Here is a 19,573-nt window from a genome sequence, read left to right as displayed (position 1 = left end):
TTCACTCACCTCAGCCTCCCAAAGGCACAGGATTACAGGCTGAGCCACCGAGCCCGGCTTCTAATTTACCTTTTAAATAAACTGTGTTTTCTAATCTAACTTCTGTAATTATTTGCATCTTTCATGTGACATCAGATCACACACCAGACACTCCACACCTCCAGCGGGCCTGGCCTAACATTCTGGAGGCCCTGCTGGGAGAGTGTGACCCTAATATGTTATTGTGGGGGCTGTCCTGTGCATTGCTGGATATTGAGCAGCATCCCTGGTGTGCCAAGGATGCCAGTAATACCTCCCTTACATCCTCCCACCCTCAGTTGTGACAAATAAAAATGTCCCCAGATATTATCAAATGTCCCTTGTGGTATACAACTGCCCCATGTTCTGATAGAACCATTCTGCTCCCCTACAGCAGGCCCAAAACAATTTGCAAAAAAGGACTGCATAGGTTTTGCTGGCATCAAAAACACACAGAGAAATGCTGCAAGAGGCAGCTTGCAATTACCAATCACCATCTGCTTCTAAACAGTAAGGCCTAGTAACAGGTACCATGCCCTAAATTTAAGTCAGGATAAGCTAACTGGGGGAGACTAGACCTACCTTTTATGCATATAAGAGTGGTTCTTAGGCACTGCCTTCTAGGCCCCTGTAGTGCGTGCCTATAGTTCTCTTATCTACTGCAACCTAAAAATTGCTTCACCAGCCTAAACTGAGGGACATCACCATACATTTACATCACTCCTTAAGTTTTATTTTGGTAGGGGTATGGCTAAGGAGTTGTTCTCTAGATCAAGAGCTGGCAAACATTTTCTATAAGGGATCAGATAGTAAATACTTTATTTAGGCTTTGTGGGTCATATGGTTTCTGTCACAACTATTCAAGTCTGCATGAGAATACAGGAAAGCAGCCATAGATAATATGTAAATGAATGGGTGTGGCTCTTCTCCAAGAAAACTTTATAAAAGCAGATGGCGGGCCAGACTTGCCCCATGGTTTCCTGATCCTTGCTCTATATTATGCACTGTCTGTCTTTCAAGAGGCTGCACAGAATGGTATTTTGCTCAGATCTTTTTTTAAATTATTTATTTTTAAGTTGGAGTAACACGCTGCCGCCTGGGCTGTAGTGCAGTAGCATGATCATGTTTTCTGCAGCCTCAAACTCCTGGGCTCTGGAGATCCTTCCACCTCAGCCTCCTGAGTAGCTGGCGCTATAGGCACATGCTACCCACCAAGCTAATTTTTTGATTTTTGTAGAGACACAGTCTTGCTATGTTGCCTAGGCTGGTCTCAAACTCCTGGGCATGAACAATCCTCCCGCCTCGACCTCCCAAAGTGCTAGGACTACAGGCATGAGTCACCATACTCGGCCTTGCTCAGCTCTTACTACCAGGAAAAGATATACTTCTACCAAGAAATTGGTTCATCTTATCTATGACCACTCTGCGTTTTGGAACAGATGTTTCCCACTTTTCTTTGGCTATCAGGAAGTTCAGAGCAGAATTTAAAACACAGCTACTTTACAAGGCTTTATATTACGTCCTATCTTATGTTTTCTTTTCCTGAATTTTCCCCACCTAGTCACATTTTTATTCTGGGGTAGCATTTACTTCTGCAAACCACCAAAAGTAATTTTCTGGAATAAAACTAGTGGTAAACAGAGAAAAAAGCAGGCTGGGTGGACAGAATGGCAGATGTCTCACATAGAAGCTTGGAAACGAGCCAAACAGAAGGAGATGCTTTTCATCTGAAGAACCTTAAGAACTTTGTCTGAAATCTTCCTTGCAGAAGGATTCCATTTAACATATGAGATACTCCATCTTTCTCTTTGGAGTGGGTTAGACTTAGTGACTTACCCCCAAAGAATGAAGTATAAGGAGGGGGGAAAAAGTAACTTCATAGTAGAGACAATTGACAAATACATTAACTAGTGATGATTGTTACCATCACCAGTGATGTCTTGTGGATCTCATGTATCCCCTGATATGATGTGATGAGAAGGGTACTTTATATTTCTTTTTTTTTTTAATTGTAGAGACGAGATCTCACCAAATTGCCCAGGTTGGTCTTGAACTCCTGGGCTCAGGCAGCCTCTCACCTCTTTCTCCCAAAGTGTTGGGATTACAGGTGTGAGCCACCATGCCTAGAGTGTATTCTCTTTAAAAACTCACAACTGCAGTCTAACCAGAAAAAAAAAATCAGACAAATGTGAAGACATTCTATGGGACACGTGGCCAGGACTCCTCAGGGAGGTCAAGGTCATAGAAAACAAGGAAAGACTGAGAAATGGTTACAGACAAGGGGAGATTGGGAAGACCTGACAACTAAATCCAAGGTGCTACCCTGAACTGGATCCTGGAACAGAAAGAGGGTATTAATAGGAAAAAAATGGAAAAATCCAAATAAAACCTGGAGTTTTGTTAATTAAAAAACAACAACAATCCTCAGCAGCAGCACCAACCCCCAGTTCTTCCCTCCCCACCCACCACTTTTCAGCACCAAAGCTGTGGGAGAAGGTAAGGGAGGGAGCCCTGTCAGAGATGCCTCTGAGATTAGCACCAACCACAACAGGCGCCCTCACAACCTTCCACCCTATGCACCTCTCATATCCCTACCTTCTCATGCTGAAGGATCATCAGCTGCCAGAAACAGCCAGCTCTGCCAGCAGCTCTCCAACTGTGCCTGGAGGCTGGTGGACAAAACACCCTGCTGTGTCTCACCTAGAGACAAATGGGCTAAGTAGTGCTGCTGCCTTCTAGTTACCAAGCCCCTTCCAGGCATTGCAATAGAAAAATTGCAAAGGGATCCATAACAGAATTCCATATACCTTGTAGAGCAGGAAAGCTTGCGAGTAACTTCCAGCCCAACAGCCTGGATATTTTCCGAGGTTTATAAGATCAGCGAAGGAGCTGGGCTAGGTGGCTCAGCCTGTAATCCCAGCGCTTCGGGAGGCTGAGGTAAGTGGATTGCCTGAGCCCACGGGTTCAAGACCCGCCTGGGCAACTTGGCGAGACCTCATCTCTACAATAAATTAAAAAATTAGCCGGGCGTGGTAGCGCACGCCTGTATTTCCAGTTACTTGGAAGGCTGAGACGGAAGGATCTCCGGAGCCCAGCATATCGAGGCTGTGGTGGCCAGGAGCGGCCACTGCACTCCAGTCTGGGTGACAGAGTGAGACTCTGACTCAAAACAAAAACAAAAACAAAAAAATAAGATCAGCGAAGGGGAATACCATCCCAAATTAAAACTCTCTCCCTGCTTCCCATGTGGGGTTCGGGAGGAAAAGACAGGCATTAAATAAGTAATATTCATAAAGGGTTTTATTCATCCCTGTGTCTCCCACAGCACTTGGCACAGCCTTATACCCAGCAGGTGCTCAGTATTTGCTATCTCAATAGAACTGAATTGAAAGGACATAACATGCAGCCAATATACCCAATGAACAGACATTTTAACATTGACTATTTCTGTCACGTTTTTCTTTTCTTTTCTTTTTTTTTTTTTGAGTTGGAGTCTCAACTCTTGCCTAGACTGGAGTGCAGTGGCCGCTCCCGGCCACCGCAGCCTCGACCTGCCGGGCTCCAGCGACCCTCCCGCGCTACCACGTCTGGCTAATTTTTAAACTTATTGTAGAGATGAGGGCTTGCCAAGTTGCCCAGGTGGGTTTCGAACCCATGGGCTCAGGCAATCCATTCACCTCAGCCTCCCAAAGCACGGGATTACAGGCTGAGCCACTGAGCCCAGCTTCTGTCATGTTTTTCTAGCAGCTCACTTTAACCTACCCTCTAATTGCTCTCTCAGAGGTAGCTATTGATAATTGTTTTACAACCCTCCTCCCCAACTTGTTCTGTAAACAAGTTAACATAATCAGCCCTTCATGACCTTCATGACACAGACCCCAGCAACATGGCAGCAATCGTGTAACTAACCCATTCATTGACTGTCTATCATGGTGACATCAGTACCTGTGCTTACCTGCCCTTGGTGATGATGTAGAAAAAACCACCATCTAATCACCTTACAACCTGCCCCTCCCACCAAAGGGAAAGTTCAAACAGTAGCCGCCATTGTTTTGTTAAGCACTGGCCAGGCACAAGCTCTTTTGAGTATGGCCACCATGTTTTCTTAGCTTTGGCTCTCTACCCTACCTTGGGAAAGTGAATCTCTTCTCTCGCTCTCTCTCTCTCTCTCTCTCTCTCTCATTTACTTTCTAAATAAATCATATTTTCCATTCTAACTTCTGTGCAATTCTTTGAATTTTCACATGGCATCAGATCGCATACCAGACACTCCTCCCAATTAGACCTTACCTAACATTTTAGAGGCCCCTACTGGGATTTTAACCTAACATGAATTTTATCCACAGGTACAGCCTCCCTCTTCCATGTATCAATCCAAATGATTATTTATATTTTTATATCTCACATCATTCCAAAAAAGGTGAGGTAATCAATAAAATAGACATATAATAATATAAAATAAATATAGAAGGAAATCCAACAAAGAGAAAACAAGGGTAGGAACAGTGTAGAATTATAGTTTAAATATTTTTTGATCCTAACAATGACATTTTAAATGTCCAGAGTTGTGCCATGCAATACAGTAGCTATAAGCTACATATGGCTATCTAAATAGAAATTATTTAAAATAAAATTAAAAATTCAGTTTTGGCTGGGCTCGGTGGCTCACCCTGTAATCCCAGCACTTTGGGAGGCCAAGGCGAGTGGATTGCCTGAGACTGGGGCTTCAAGATCAGCCCAGGCAACTTGGCAAGACCTCGTCTCTACAATAAATTAAAAATTAGCCAGGCATGGTAGTGCGTGCCTGTAGTTCCAGCTACTTGGAAGGCTGAGGTGGAAGGATCATCTGAGCCTAGCAGGTCAACGCTGGGGTTGCTGTGAGTGTGCCACTGCACTCCAGCCTTGGCGACACAGTGAGACTCTGACTCAAAAAAAAAAAAATTCAGTTTCTCAGTAATAACAGCCACATGCCAAATGCTCAGTAGCTACCTGTGACTAGAGGCTGCTGTGCTGGGCAGTGCAGACATAAAACATTTCCATTATTGCAAAAAGTTCTACTGGAAAGCACTGCACCAGAGCAAAGGTTGAAAACAACAACAACAAAAATGTGTACGGGGCCTATAGATAATACATAGGTGCATCTGGTTATTAAAGGAAGGAAAGGTTGCAGGCTGTTCTGTGGCCATGCGACTACTGCCAGGTAGGAAACCAGGCCCTGGGGCCTAGCTTATTATTATTTTTTTTGAGTCGGAGTCTCACTCTGTTGCCCAGACTGGAGTGCAGTGGCCGTTCCCGGCCACCGCAGCCTCAACCTGCTGGGCTCCGGCGATCCTTCCGCCTCAGCCTTCCAAGCAGCTGGAACTACAGGTGTGCGCTACCACTCCCTGCTAATTTTTGATTTATTGTAGAGACGAGATCTCGCCAAGTTGCCCAGGCGGGTCTTGAACCCGCGGGCTCAGGCAATCCACTCACCTCAGCCTCCCAAAGGCACGGGATTACAGGCTGAGCCACCGAGCCCGGTACCTAGCTTATTTTATAACACAAGACAGGAGCTTGGATTTTGGTACAAAATCTTTTGATTTTTAAATATTCCCAGGCAGCCCCTTAGGGTCCCCTCCCACTGAGGGAGCTTTTCTGTCCTCTCAATAAATCCTGCTTTATATATATATATTCCCAACCAATGTGAAAAATTTAAAAACATGTCAAGACTGAGCATGTTTTCTTTAGGGACACTAGTGACTGGATCAAAAGTCCTTCAGGTGAACTGCCCTGATCCTTGCAAAGCATAACTGACAGTGGAGGGTTTAGGTTAGGGCAAAGGTTGATTACTGGGTCCTCTGGAGGAGCTGAGCCCCTGGGGATAGGAGCCCTTTGTTCATTCAAGATTCCTAAGAACCAGAACAAAGGACAAAAGTTCACTTTTGGACACATCGCCTCGGACTCCCCAGAAAACTCTCTCCATGATCCCATGAGCATGCTGAAAACTACCACCCTAATAGATGTTGTCCCAAAGTGCATTCTGTAAAATCTAGTTTCTCTGGAGCTATATAGGGTACAACTATCTGGGACTATAAGTTACCTCCTCTTCACTCTCCCAACATACTTAAACCAGAATGGTTCCACATTTGAGTTATATTTCAGGGTTTGGAGAAAATTATAAATGGTGGGAGGGGGCAAAGGTCCCATTGTTTAAAATAAACTTTTTTGTAGGATGGACGCAGTGACTCACAGAATTTTGAGAGGCTAAGGCAGGAGGATTACTTGAGGCCAGGAGTTTGAGACCAGCCTGGGCAACACAGAAAAATCCTGTCTCTACACAAAAAATAATAAAAATAATTAGCTAGGCATGGTGGCATATGCCTATAGTTCTAGCTACTTGTGAGGTTGAAGCAATAGGAATGCCTGAGCTCAGGAGTTCAAGGTTACAGTGAGTTATCATCGCACCACTGCAATCCAGACTGGGTAACAGAGTGAGACCCTGTCTCTAATAAAGAAAAAAAATTGAACTTATTTGTGTCCATCTTCCTCACCAATATCTCAGAGGCAGTATTTACTGAACACCTAGTTAAACTAGTGCTCAAAACAGACATGGTGGCTGCCCTCTCATGGCTTAAGCCCTGTAGGGAAGATAAGCATTGATTACATTCCAGTCACACAAACACAAAGTAGAACTGGGAGAGGTGTTGAGGAAAGAGGCACTGAAGTTAGCAAGTCTATGATGTGGGATCTGACTAGACGAGTAGGAATTGACTAGGCATGGTTAGAGGGAACAGTGTATGTCAAGGCATGGCAGGAGAAGGAAACCTGGGGCCTATAGAGGTTACTGGAGAGGAGAATAAGGATGAGGACAGAAGAAGACGAGACTGGAGAGGGAGGCAGGGCTAACCATTCATGACTTTTCAGCTCATCATAAGGATTCTGGCATTTATCCCAAAGGAAAGGAAGTCATGGAAAAGTTTAATCAAGGGGTGACACAATTGGATTTCATTTCAAAGGGTGTCCCTGGTGACAGGGTGGAAAACAGACTAGAGAGGGCCAGGATGACAGCAAGGAGACCACACAGGAGATGAGAAATGGTCACCTGGGCTAGAGGATGTGGTGGTGGAGATGCAAGTGACCAAGAGAAGCGATGACTCGAGACATTCACCATGCAGATCCACCTGGACATGCTGGGCTGGGCTCCTGAGAGCCAGGCCTCCTTGTGAGAGAAACTACTGGGGTTGGGAGGTGAGGAGAGGGTACAGACCCTTACACCAGCTAAGGCCTCATGAGCCAGAAGCCTCACTTGAACACCACATCCCTTCAAGCTCCAGGCTGCACACGAAGACATCATAAGGCTGACTTCTGAGGAATGCCTCATTACCAAGTGTTTCTCATGCCCTTCACAGTCTTATGAAGTCTGTGGTGAGAAATATCAATTTCCCAAGAACAGGATATGGATGAACAAGTTTAGGATGATGGCCCCCTACACCCAGGCCAATGAGAACAGCTTCTCTGCAGAGGGCTGTTCTGAGGGGCAACAGCTTTGTGACTGATTCAGCCAGAACTTATCTCCATTCTAAGGTCCAACGGGGTCACTGCAGAATTTCAAAGCTAGAAGGGGAAGGAGAGGTAACCTAGTCCCAGTCCATTTTAATACAAATACTCAAGAGAAAAGAGCTGACTGGCCATATCAAGCTTGTTCACTAGTTTGTATCCTTGTCCTCCCCCTACCCGTCTCTCTCCCTCACCGACACACAGGTACATGTATGAATAATTACTATTGCCCCAGGTCTGTACTAACTACAAAGATGGTTTATCTTACTTTGCTCTCACAGCAACCTATAAGGAGAACAGAGTTATGAATCCCACTCTACAGATGAGAAACCCAAGGTTGGGAGAGGTTGGTATAGTTGCCAAAGGGTATACTACCAATCTGTGAAGTGACAAGCAGCATGATGCCAAAGTCAACACTCTGATCATTTCTTTTTGTTTGTTTATTTTTTAAGAGATGAGTTCTCACTCTGTTGCCCAGGCTGGAATGCAGTGGCACAATCATGGCTCACAACAGTCTCAAATTCCTGGGCTCATGCAATCCTCCTGCCTCAGCCTCCCAAGTAGTTAGGACCATAGGTGAATGCCACCATCCCTGGCTAATTTTTTTTTTCCCTTAGAGATGGGGGTCTTGCTATGATGGGATCGCAAACTCCTGGCCTGAAGCAATCTTCCTGCCTTGGCCTTCCAAATCGTTGGGATTACAGTGAGCTACTGTACCTGGCTCTGACAGTCTTAACATGCAGCTCCTTTGTTTTAAGGAACTCACTACACACTCTGTACTTTCTGGTCCTGGATTAGGGTGGATAGAAACAATAGCAGGGGGCAACCCCCTTGGATCCCTTCCACTCTGGGAGATTTTCTGTCCTCTCAATAAATCCTTCTTTTAAAAAAAAAGAAAGCTGGCTCGGTTGCTCAGCCTGTAATCCCGCACCTTAGGAGGCTGAGGTGAGTGAACTGCCTGAGCCTGCGGGTTCGAGACCCATCTGGGCAACTTGGTGAGACCTCATCTCTACAATAAATTTAAAAAAAATTAGCCGGGTGTGGTAGCGCGCGCCTGTAGTTCCAGCTACTCGGAAGGCTGAGTCAGAAGGATCTCTGGAGCCCAGCAGGTCGGGGCTGCGGTGGCCGGGAGCGGCCACTGCACTCCAGTCTGGGCAACAGAGTGAGACTCCAACTCAAATAAATAAATAAATACTTAAAAAATTAAAAAAAAAAACAAGCGCCAGCTCCATGGCTCAGCCTGTAATCCTGCGCCTTGGGAGGCTGAAGTGAGTGGATTGCCTGAGCCCGTGAGCTCGAGACCTACCTGGGCAACTTGGTGAGATCTCATCTCTACAATAAATCAAAAAATTAGGCGGGTGTGGTAGCGCGCACCTGTAGTTCCAGCTACTTGGAAGGCTGAGGCGAAGGATTGCCGGGGCCCAGCAGGTCAAGGCTGCGGTGGCCGGGAGTGGCCACCGCACTCCGGTCTGGGTGACAGAGTGAGACTCCAACTCAAAAAAAAGAAAAAAAAAGAAAGAAAAGAAACAGCAGCAGGAATAGGGAGCAGACACTAATAAACAGATATATGTTAAATTGATATTATAATCTGGCATTATAGTAATACCAATCTTAATCATTGCTAGGGTTTAATGTGTGCCCACCACATATCAAGTACCACAACAGTCATTTATATATATCATTCCTGCTACATGCATGATTAGAAGTGTGTTACTTAATTTCCAAATATATGGGGGTTTTCTAGGTTATTTATTTATTTATTTATTTTTTTGAGTTGGAGTCTCATTCTGTCACCCAGACTGGAGTGCAGTGGCCGCTCCCGGCCACCGCAGCCTTGACCTGCTGGGCTCCAGCAATTCTTCCACCTCAGCCTTCCGAGTAGCTGGAATTACAGGCGTATGCTACCATGTCTGGCTAATTTTTTGATTTATTGTAGAGATGAGGTCTCGCCTGCCCAGGCGGATCTCGAACCCGCGGGCTCAGGCAATCCACTCACCTCAGCCTCCCAAAGTCGCGGGATTACAGGCTGAGCCACCGAGCCCGGCTCCTTCTAGGTTATTTTTAGTCATTTCTTTTGACATGTAAGTTAACTACACTGTGGTCAGAAATGTGCTCTATATTAGTGGTCCCCAAAGTTTTTGGCTTCAGAGACTGGCTTTATGGAAGACAATTTTTCCACAGATGGGGGGGCCAGGATGATTCAAGCACATAATATTGTATGCTTTATTTCTATTATTATTACATTGTAATATGTAATGAAATACATATACAACTAACCATAAAAAAAAAAGAGGTGCAGATGGAAGTGGTAAATAAAATAATGGGCAGGCCACACAAGGACTAAAATAAGTGTCCGATTCTGCCTGCCACCCGATACAGTTGTATAACTGAAGTACATCAACTCACTTGCTAGTTGCTGATACAGTTTTGATATGAGTTTGCAAGCAATTGATTTATTATGGTCTCTGTGTAGTCAAATCTCATTGCTAATGTTAATCTGTATTTGTAGCCGCTCCCCAGCATTACTGCGTCAGCTCCATCCCAGATCATCAGGCAGTAAGATCATAAGGAGTACACAATCTTGATCCCTCGCATGCAAAGTTCACAATGGGGTTCAGGCTCCTAAAAGAATCTAATGCCACCACTGATCTTTCAGGAGGTGGAGCTCAGGTAGTAATGCAAGCAATGGGGAGCAGCTGTAAATACAGATGAACCTTCACTCGGCTTGCCACTCACCTCCTGCTGTGCAGCCTGGTTCCTAATTGGTACCCATCCATGGCCTGGGGATTGAGGATTCCTGCTCTATATGACTTCATTCCCTTGAAATTTGTTGAGAGATATGTTATTGCTTCTAATCCTCAAACTCTTCAAAGAGATTATTTCTACTTCTTTTTACAATGAGGAAACTGAGAATCAGAGGGTTAATTAATGTGCCCAAGCAGCTCCCTGATATAGTGCTGAAGCCAAGGTCTGAAAGCAGCCAACTGATTCTACTGGTCCCTCTCCCCCATTTTATGTTGCTTGTTAGAAAAAAAAGCAAATTTTATGTTATGTACATTTTACTAAAATAGAATGAACTATATAAACAAAATTTAAAAGTACAGTTTAACTTTGTGTTTCTATAAAGAACTCCCTTACTACTTCTGATACAGATTGAGATTGAATTTTTTGAATGTATACATTTCCAGCCTCACATACATCTTTTTAACAAAATACCTGGCAGGTAATGTAAGCTTTATTCATGTGCCTCTCCTAAAGTCTGATTTCCACCTGCTATTTCCAATTGCAGGAACACACTCACTTTTTTTGTTCTACTTGTGAATTCCATCTTATGAAGCTATATGGATTATTATATTACAGGATTTATAAAACAACTCTCAGCTCTATTGATTTTTCTTATGTTAAATTCTAATCTAGATCTAAAGTTTTCCACAACAAAGTATCTTGTTAGGAAGTGAAATGTTGAAGGATTAGCATAAGTTTGTTTTAAGCTAAAGATATTGTGTGCCACCTACACTCAGTGATCAGAGAATTAGGACTCAGAGATCCTGACAGGGATTTGCCCAGGACCACACAGCTCATTGGGAAGAAGCAGATGCAGACATCTGAATACCTCCAGACAGACTCGGCAACCTCTGGTCTCCTAAAAAAGGGAAGGCTCCATGTTAACTAAATCCTTACTCTCCCAGCACAGTGGACAGGTTGCTGCAGGAGCTCACTAGTTCTGTGTTCTTTGACCATCTGATGTCTTTTTTTCCTCATTTTTAAAATTTATGTACGTATGCATTTTTTTAAAAGACAGGGTTTTACTTGGTCACCCAGGCTGGAGTGCAATAGCACGATCATAGCTCACTGTAGCCTCAAACTCCTAGGCTCAGGTGATCCTCCCACCTTAGAGTAGTTGGAATCATAGGCATGAGCCACTGTGCCAAACCAGCTAACATCTTTAAGACTCAGTTTCCTTGCATGGAAAGTGGGGTGCTAATACCTGCACCTTATAGGTTGTTGAAAAGATTATGCTTGCAAAGCTCTTTTCACAGTAGTTAGCAAAGTACTCCATAAACGTCAGTTTTCTGACTTCTACTACATAAAGACTCCCTAACCTTCGCCCTTGAACCTCCCAAGTCTCATCCTCCTTAGTCTGCCCATTCTACATAAACCTTTTAGACTCTTTCCACTCTCTGTAACTAAGTCAATTTCATATACTCAGGGGCCTTGATAAAGAGCAGGGAGCCTTGTTTCTCTTCACCTAGGCCCTGTCAAGACAGTAACTGTCAATGCTAATTACAGAGTGGATCATGAGTCAAGCACGTGGGTCCTGAATTTAAATTCCAGCTCTACTTCTTCTTTTTTTTTAGGTGGAGTTTCACTCTGTTGCCTAGGCTGGAGTAGAGTGGCATGCTCATGGCTCACCGCAGCCTCAACCTTCCTGGAGTCAGGTGATCCTTCTGCATCAGTCTCCCAAGTAGCTGGGACTACAGGTGCATACCACCATGCTAGGCTAACTTTTTTTTTTTTTTGTAGTGATGAGGTCTCATTGTGTTGCCTAGGTTGGTCTCAAACTCCTGGGCTCAAGAAGTCTTCCTACGTCAACCTTCCAATGTGCTAGGATTATAGGTGTAAGCCACTGCAACTGGCCAGCATAACTTCTTTGTCTCTTAATTTCTCAATTTGTAAAGTGTGAATAAAACTTATACTTAACTCAGAGGCTTATGTTGTGAGGATAAAATTAGATCATACATGTACTTGGCACATAGTAAGTGAAGGATTTCAAGGCTTGGAAGGCCCTTGGATATTTGGTTCAAAACCTTTATTTGACAAATAAGAAAAGCCGAAAGGCTACGCAAACTACACCATAAGCCTATGATGCAGCACACAGCTATTAATAAATATTTGCTCTGTTTTTCACCACTTCCTGCCATACTGTTATAAATTTATCCAGTTGTGCTGGAAAAAAAAAAGTGTTCAGTCCTTAAGTAAGTATATTTCACGTTGCTTATAAAATCTAAAAGGGAAGATGCTACAATGTGGCAGAGAATCAATGGCAAACATGTGAAACAGACTGGCATTTGTGCCAACACTGGTACAATTATTAGTTCTCCTACATTAATCTTTTCCATCCCACATCAATGCCACAAACATCCTGGGAGGGAGTGTATACTTCTGGGACCAAATTCAATTTCAACAGCCCCTCAAACTCAGTTTCAGCCCAATTCCATCTGTTCAGAGTCAAACAGTGGCTTCTGCTGATGGGGCAGGCATGTGGAGCCCTGGAGTTTGACTAACCTGAGAGTAGAAGGCAGACGATGCTGTGCGTGGGCTGCGGACAAACTCCATAAAGAAGGCCCCGTCCTGAAGTCAGAGGAGGAGGAAGCAGCAGCAGCAGGTGCAAGGAAGCAAAGAAATGGAATGTGTACCAGTGGTTAACCATCAGGGGAAGGAGAGAGGCATGAAAAATAAAAAATATAAATGACAACAAGGAGGGAAGGAGAGAAACAAGGATACATGGAGGGGAATGGAGATAACGAGAGAGAGAGAGAGAGAGAGAGAGAGAGAGAGAGATCCACCCAGGAAGACAATATCCTAATGCAAAGCATTAGCAGAAACACCTTCCTGAGTAGAGTATCCCATCTGTGTGGGAGAAAGCACCCGGGTTAGAAGGTGTGTCCAAGCTCCCTTAGGTCTCATCAGAGCGTAGCTTGGATGCTCTCACCCTCCCACATAGCTCTGAAATTCCTTCAGACCTATGCCAAGGAAGGGGGAAAGGCCACAGAGCAGCTTGGATGGGCTGCAGGGTAAGGCAACATCCTGGCCTCCCGCCTGGCTGGGTGACCAGCAGTCCTCTTGGGGAGATACACAGAAAGTTTTTTTTTGCTTGTTATTAAACATGGCAGTCAGATGGGAGAAGAGGATTTGATGCAGAACAGCTTCTTGCTTAATTTTCAGAGCAAACAGGGGGTACAGAAGCAGCCAATCCTTCTACTCCAGTGTTTGTATAACAAAATCATCAAGAAGCTAAGACATATGTAATGTCAGATCTGTAAGCACTCATTGTAAGAGGCTTCCTAAAGCTGTCTTTCCCTCCCCACCTTCCTCTTGTGGGGATCAAGTGGCCATGTATTTAAAACAAAAATGGAACAGAGGACTTTTCCAAAGATCCCTGCCATTTTTCTTAAGAAATATACTCTGTTCCTTCAGAATCTTTTTTGTTTGTTTGTTTTAATGCTTAGCACAGAAATTCAGGATTGGTACTTGATAAATTTCAAGCTCCCTGCTTTCCTACAACTTTTTCTCAGTTCAAAAAGTAGAATAATTAAAATACTTGGGTGTTCATTTTATCAATACTACCACTACTTCCTATAAGTGACTGCAAACTCAGGTAACAAATCTTGGAGACTTGTGTCAATGGAGATGCAGATGCAGGTACCCTCATGCATCCTAGCAAGAGATGCTGCCTGGAGACACAGTTGGGCATGTCTGAGCATGTCAGGAGGGCTCTTCGCTTTGGCCATCTCATAGCATCTTTGCTGCTCCTTGACTACTCAGGAGTTAATACCCAGCATTACTGACGGCTCACACGTGTGGATTTCAGTGTTCACATGGAAGACCAGGAGAGTGTTCTAAACAGCAAACTGATATGTTTATAACTCCAGTTTTCAGTCCAGTTTTCTCTAGTTTTCAGTCTTGTCCTTGGCACTGTTTCTTTTTTTTTTTTTTGAGTTGGAGTCTCACTCTGTCGCCCAGACTGGAGTGCAGTGGCCGCTCCCGGCCACCGCAGCCTCGACCTGCTGGGCTCCGGCGATCCTTCCACCTCAGCCTTCCGAGTAGCCGGAATTACAGGCATGAGCTACCACGCCCGGCTGATTTTTTGATTTATTGTAGAGATGAGGGCTCGCCAAGTTGCCCAGGCAGGTCTCAAACCCACAGGCTCAGGCAACCCACTCACCTCAGCCTCCCAAAGCGCAGGATTACAGGCTAAGCCATCGAGCCTGGCTCTTGGCACTGTTTCTAATCCTCAAAGGTGGTGATGAAAAGAGGTAAAAGCTAGTGGACAGCACACACGGTACTTGGGTATCTCATTGTTCCATATCTGTACCTTCTCTGCCAGAACATAACGAAGCAGAGGTGCTGATGATGCTGAGATTATATACACATGAGGGAGGACAGGTAGAAAGACTCATGATCAACAGATCATTCATTACACACAGAATATCCTTGGGACTGAAAGCTACTCCCTAGAGCAGGGATCGGCAAACTACAGCTTGCAGGGCCAAACCTGGCCAGACACATGGATTTTTCTAGCCCGTGAGCTAAGAATGGCTTTACAGTTTCAAATGGTCATGGGAATACTGACTTACACAATACCCTTAGTTTGCTTCCTGGCCTGCAAAGTCTAAAATATGTATTTAGGTTTGTCAATCTCTGCTCAATAGAGTCTACAAGCTGCCTGCAGCCTCAGTTGATACTTTTTCTCACATTTTAATACCTTTACCTCAGTAGTCTAATTCTAATAATTTATGCTAAATAAATAATCAGAGATGTGGTCAAATAATATTACAGAGATGCTCATTGCAACATTATTTATGACTGATACACTATAGAATGATTTTTTAAATGTACAGAATTAACAAAAATCATGTTTCAAATCAGAAATTGCATTTTTAACATAAAAGTTATAAATGAAGGTATATTCATATGATCAAATATTATATAGCTATGTTTTTAAATCATGCTTTTGCAAAATATTTAAAGACATGGGAAATTTTCATGACGTGCAGGTATAATAAATAAATACAGACATGGATATGCAATTTGACCACAAGTTTGAAAAATAACATATATCTACTAAATCTTCTTCCTCTCCCAGTGGTAGAGACTCGATAAGAGAATGTATAGTCAACTTACCCTACCACAACAGAATGATCTTGGAATATGAATTTCCCAGGAGTTGACAGGGCCAAATCTACTGGTTTTAAAATATACAAAAAGCCCAACCTATGGAGTTTTCAGCCCCTCTAATGTACTTGCTATTCCTGATACATGCCTAAGGCCTCAGGTTTTTTATTTGTATTTTTCCCACCAGGATGTTCTCATTTGACTGTATTTCTAACAAAACTGACGGGAATTTCACTGTTAAAGAAGAGTGAGCTTTTGTGGAAGCTGCTCAGTAGCTTTTTACTTCCCTCTGGCGAAGCTAAATATGAGGTTGAAGAAAAACCAGAAGGCCAAATCCAAAGCTTAAACCAGATCTTGGGCATTGACCAATATAGTGTAGCCTGACTGTTTTACATCTGCATTTAACTAGAAGTTAGCTTCCTAACTACTGTGAGCAAGAAAGTTCCTGGGTAAAAATAGTATCAGTAATAGAAACTTAAAAGGGTTTGGGGTAGAATTCATCCAAAGCATCTGCACATTCAATCCTGGAGCAGAAGGGCCATCCATTTTACTCTCCATACTGAGTTTCTGAGAGCACACGGCAGCTCCCTGCTGGAGTGGCTTCCTTTACCTTTCGTGGGCTGTCCATGTAGGTGGGAGTCATGGCAACGCTGCTGCTCTCGGCTGGCTGGGCAGAGCTCTTCCCACCATGCACAGCTGCCTGCTGTTCTCCTAGGCACCTGAAAGGAGGAAAAACATGACTGTCGTTTGCTCAGAGATCCTTGATGAAGGATCCAGATTAGCCAAGATGAAGACAGCCCTGTTGCTGGCATCTTCGAAATATATGCTTTCTTTAAAAAAAAAAAAAAAAAATCAAGCCGGGCTCGGTGGCTCAGCCTGTAACCCCGCGCCTTTGGGAGGCTGAGGTGAGTGGATTCTCTGAGCCCGTGGGTTCGAGACCCGCCTGGGCAGTGAGACCTCATTTCTACAATAAATAAAAAAAAAAAAATCAGCCGGGATGGTAGCACATGCCTGTAATTCTGGCTACATGGAAGGCTGAGGTGGAAGGATCGCCGGAGCCCAGCAGGTCGAGGCTGCGGTGGCCGGGAGTGGCCACTGCACTCGTCTGGGTGATAGACTGAGACTCCAACTTAAAAAAAAAAAAAAAAAAAAATCAGGCCCTGCATGATACCTTTAATTTTATTCATTTGCTGGACAATCACCAGTCCTCCACAAGAAATCAGAAAACAGCCAAATTTAAAAAGCATTCTAGCAGGGTTTGCTGGCTCAGCCGATAATCCCGTGCTTTGGGAGGCTGAGGTGAAGCGATTGCCTGAGCCCGCAGGTTCGAGACCTGCCCAGGCAACTTGGCGAGCCCTCATCTCTACAATAAATCAAAAAAATTAGCCAGGCGTGGTAGTGCTCGCCTGTAGTTCCAGCTACTTGGGAGGCTGAGGCAGAAGGATGGCCGGAGCCCAGCAGGTGGAGGCTGCGGTGGCTGGGAGTGGCCACTGCACTCCAGTCTGGGCGACAGAGTGAGACTCCAGCTCAAAAAAAAAAAAAGCATTCTGCAGCACTTGGTACTCATATATTACTTTAGAAAAGCAACTGACATGGTTTAAGTGACTGCCTATGAACACCATTTTTTTTTTAACTTTTTTTTTAGTTCGCTGGGAAGATTTTTTTTGTCTATTTGTATTAATTATGCCAACAAAAGCACATTCTGAAAATGAGGGCTGCATTAACATGCAAAATAAACTAAATAGGGGGAAATGTGTCAACTCTCTCTATATTTTTAAGGGATTTATATGTTAATTTTTAAAATATTCATACTTACATCCCTCCACCAAAAAACAAACTGACAGATATTCTCTCATTACACAGGACAAATATGGTCTTCTTATATCTCATCCCATCTCAATTCTGATGTACATAAATGCATACTTTTATGTTTATATTCCTAATTTTTTGTGTGTATTAAAATTAATTATGGGCCAGGCACTGTGGCTCATGCCTGTAATCCCAGCACTTTGGGAGGTGGAGGTAAGAGGGGTTTGAGACCAGCCTGGGTAGCTTGGCAAGACCTCATCTCTACAACAAATAAAAAAAATTAGCCTGGTGTGGTGGTATATGCCTGTAGTTCCAGCTACCTCGAAGGGTGAAGCAGAAGGATCTCCTGAACCCAGCAGGTAGAGTCTGAGGTAGCCTTGAGTATGCCACAGCACTCCAGTCTGGGGACAGACTGAGGCTGTCTCAAAAGAAAAAAAAATTAACTATGATCTATTTTATTTTTAAATTTTTTTTTATTAAACTTTTTTTATTTTTTTGTGAGTTGGAGTCTCAATGTCGCCCAGACTGGAATGCAGTGGCCGCTCCCGGCCACCGCAGCCTCGACCTGCTGGGCTCCGGCGATCATTCCGCCTCAGCCTTCCAAGTAGCCGGAATTATAGGCATGCGCTACCACGCCCAGCTGATTTTTTTTTTTGATTTATTGTAGAGATGAGGTCTCGCTGCCCAGGCGGGTCTCGAACCCGCGGGCTCAGGCAATCCACTCACCTCAGCCTCCCAAAGGTGCGGGATTACAGGCTGAGCCACCAAGGCTGGCAACTATGATCTATTTTAGCTTAAATTACATAGTTTTATTTTGAGTCTCACTCTGTTACCCAGACTAGAGTGCAATGACACGCTCCCGACCACTGTAGCCTCGACCTGCTGGGTTTCCAGCGATCCTACTGCCTCAGCCTTCCAAGTAGCCGGAGCTACAGGCACGTACTACCACACCCGGCTAATTTTTTATTTATTTGTAGAGATGAGGTCTCACCAAGTTGGGTGGGTCTCAAACCCACAGGCTCAGACAGTTCACTCGCCTTGGGCTCCCAAAGTGCTGGGATTACAGGCTGAGCCACTGAGCCCGGCCAAATTACACTGTTTTAATATATCATTGCATTCTTATTTGGTAAGTTTCAGAGGTCTCACATTATAGCCCTAAATGCATTATTATTATTTTAATATCGCCTTTCTATGGCAGACAATGCGGGACATAGCCCAGATCGCTCTGCCATAGCCTTGTTGCCTTAGTGGCTGGAAGTGTTGTCCAGGAGGCTCAGTTGTCCCTACTACAGCACAACCTCATTTGAGCACATGCTTCTCCTCTGGGCGGCCATAGCAAATAAATGCTCAATGGGTTGTGTGCACGTGTGTGTAAAGGCCTAGCATCTTTGGACCAATCCAGACAATCTATGAAGGCCATTCTAACCCCAAAGCTCCTGTGGGGTCATCTGAGGCTGTCACTGAGCCTGGGCTGCAGCCCAGTTTCTCCCTGTGCCCACTCTGGTTTCTTCCTCCCACCTCCTGCAGGTGTTGAGCCTAAGGACTCTCCTTACTAAACATCCTACATGCTACATCCCATCTCAGTCTGCTTCCCTGAGATCCAGCTTACAGCTCTTCTCTCATCTTAAATTTTGACATTTTTGTTACTGACTATGGAGCAATCACATACTAAGGATTTAAAATCTGTTTCCATAGTAATCTGTTGTACTCTCCCTTTTTAACATTTTTTATTATGGAAAAAATTCAGACAGGATAATATAATGAATCTCTACATACCCAGTCACCAAAATTATATACTTAGAGCCATTCTTAATATTCATCCATATCCTCAACCTACTCATGCCAATTATTTTGAAGCAAAACTCACATAATATCATTTCATCCATAAACACTTCAGTATTTCTAAAAAATTACTTTAATTTTTTAAAATGTTCTAAAATAAAACATTTCCCCAATTGTCTCAAAAAAATATTTTTTTCAGTGTGTTTGCTCAAAGCAAGACTCAATTAGACTCCCTCCATTGCAATAAGTTATGTCTCTCAAGTCTCTTTTAAGGTACAAGCTCCTCTTCATCTCTTCTTAGCCTTGCAATTTATTTGTGAAAGAAAGCAACTCATTTGTACTGTAAATTTATATGTCTGGATGTGCTGATTATACCCCTCTATGGTTTAATATGTTCCTCTGAACCTGGCACTTCCTGAGAACTACAAGTTTTTGTTTTTTGAGTTGGAGTCTCACTCTGTCGCCCAGACTAGAGTGCAGTGGCCGCTCCAGGCCACCGCAGCCTCGACCTGCTGTGCTCCGGCGATCCTTC

At 44.0% G+C, this 19,573-nt stretch overlaps 1 protein-coding gene across 1 annotated transcript in view; it reads right to left on the bottom strand.

Annotated features, from left to right (window-relative positions):
- Positions 1-19,573, bottom strand: part of DEPDC5 (DEP domain containing 5) — a 147,362-nt gene that overhangs the window by 32,569 nt on the left and 95,220 nt on the right. Inside the window, exons 32-33 of the mRNA XM_008061535.2 lie at positions 16,061-16,169; positions 12,841-12,906 (exon numbers count right to left, since the gene is read on the bottom strand). Of these exons, the coding sequence (XP_008059726.1) occupies positions 12,841-12,906; positions 16,061-16,169 (175 nt within the window). The remainder of the gene's footprint in view (positions 1-12,840; positions 12,907-16,060; positions 16,170-19,573) is intronic.

This window comes from Carlito syrichta, unplaced genomic scaffold, assembly GCF_000164805.1.
Source record: "Carlito syrichta isolate Samal-C Ts95f unplaced genomic scaffold, Tarsius_syrichta-2.0.1 Scaffold305313, whole genome shotgun sequence".
Classification (NCBI taxonomy): Eukaryota; Metazoa; Chordata; class Mammalia; order Primates; family Tarsiidae; genus Carlito; species Carlito syrichta.
The sequence above is the reverse complement of the archived record's forward strand: the minus strand, read 5'-3'. Positions and strand labels throughout refer to the sequence as shown.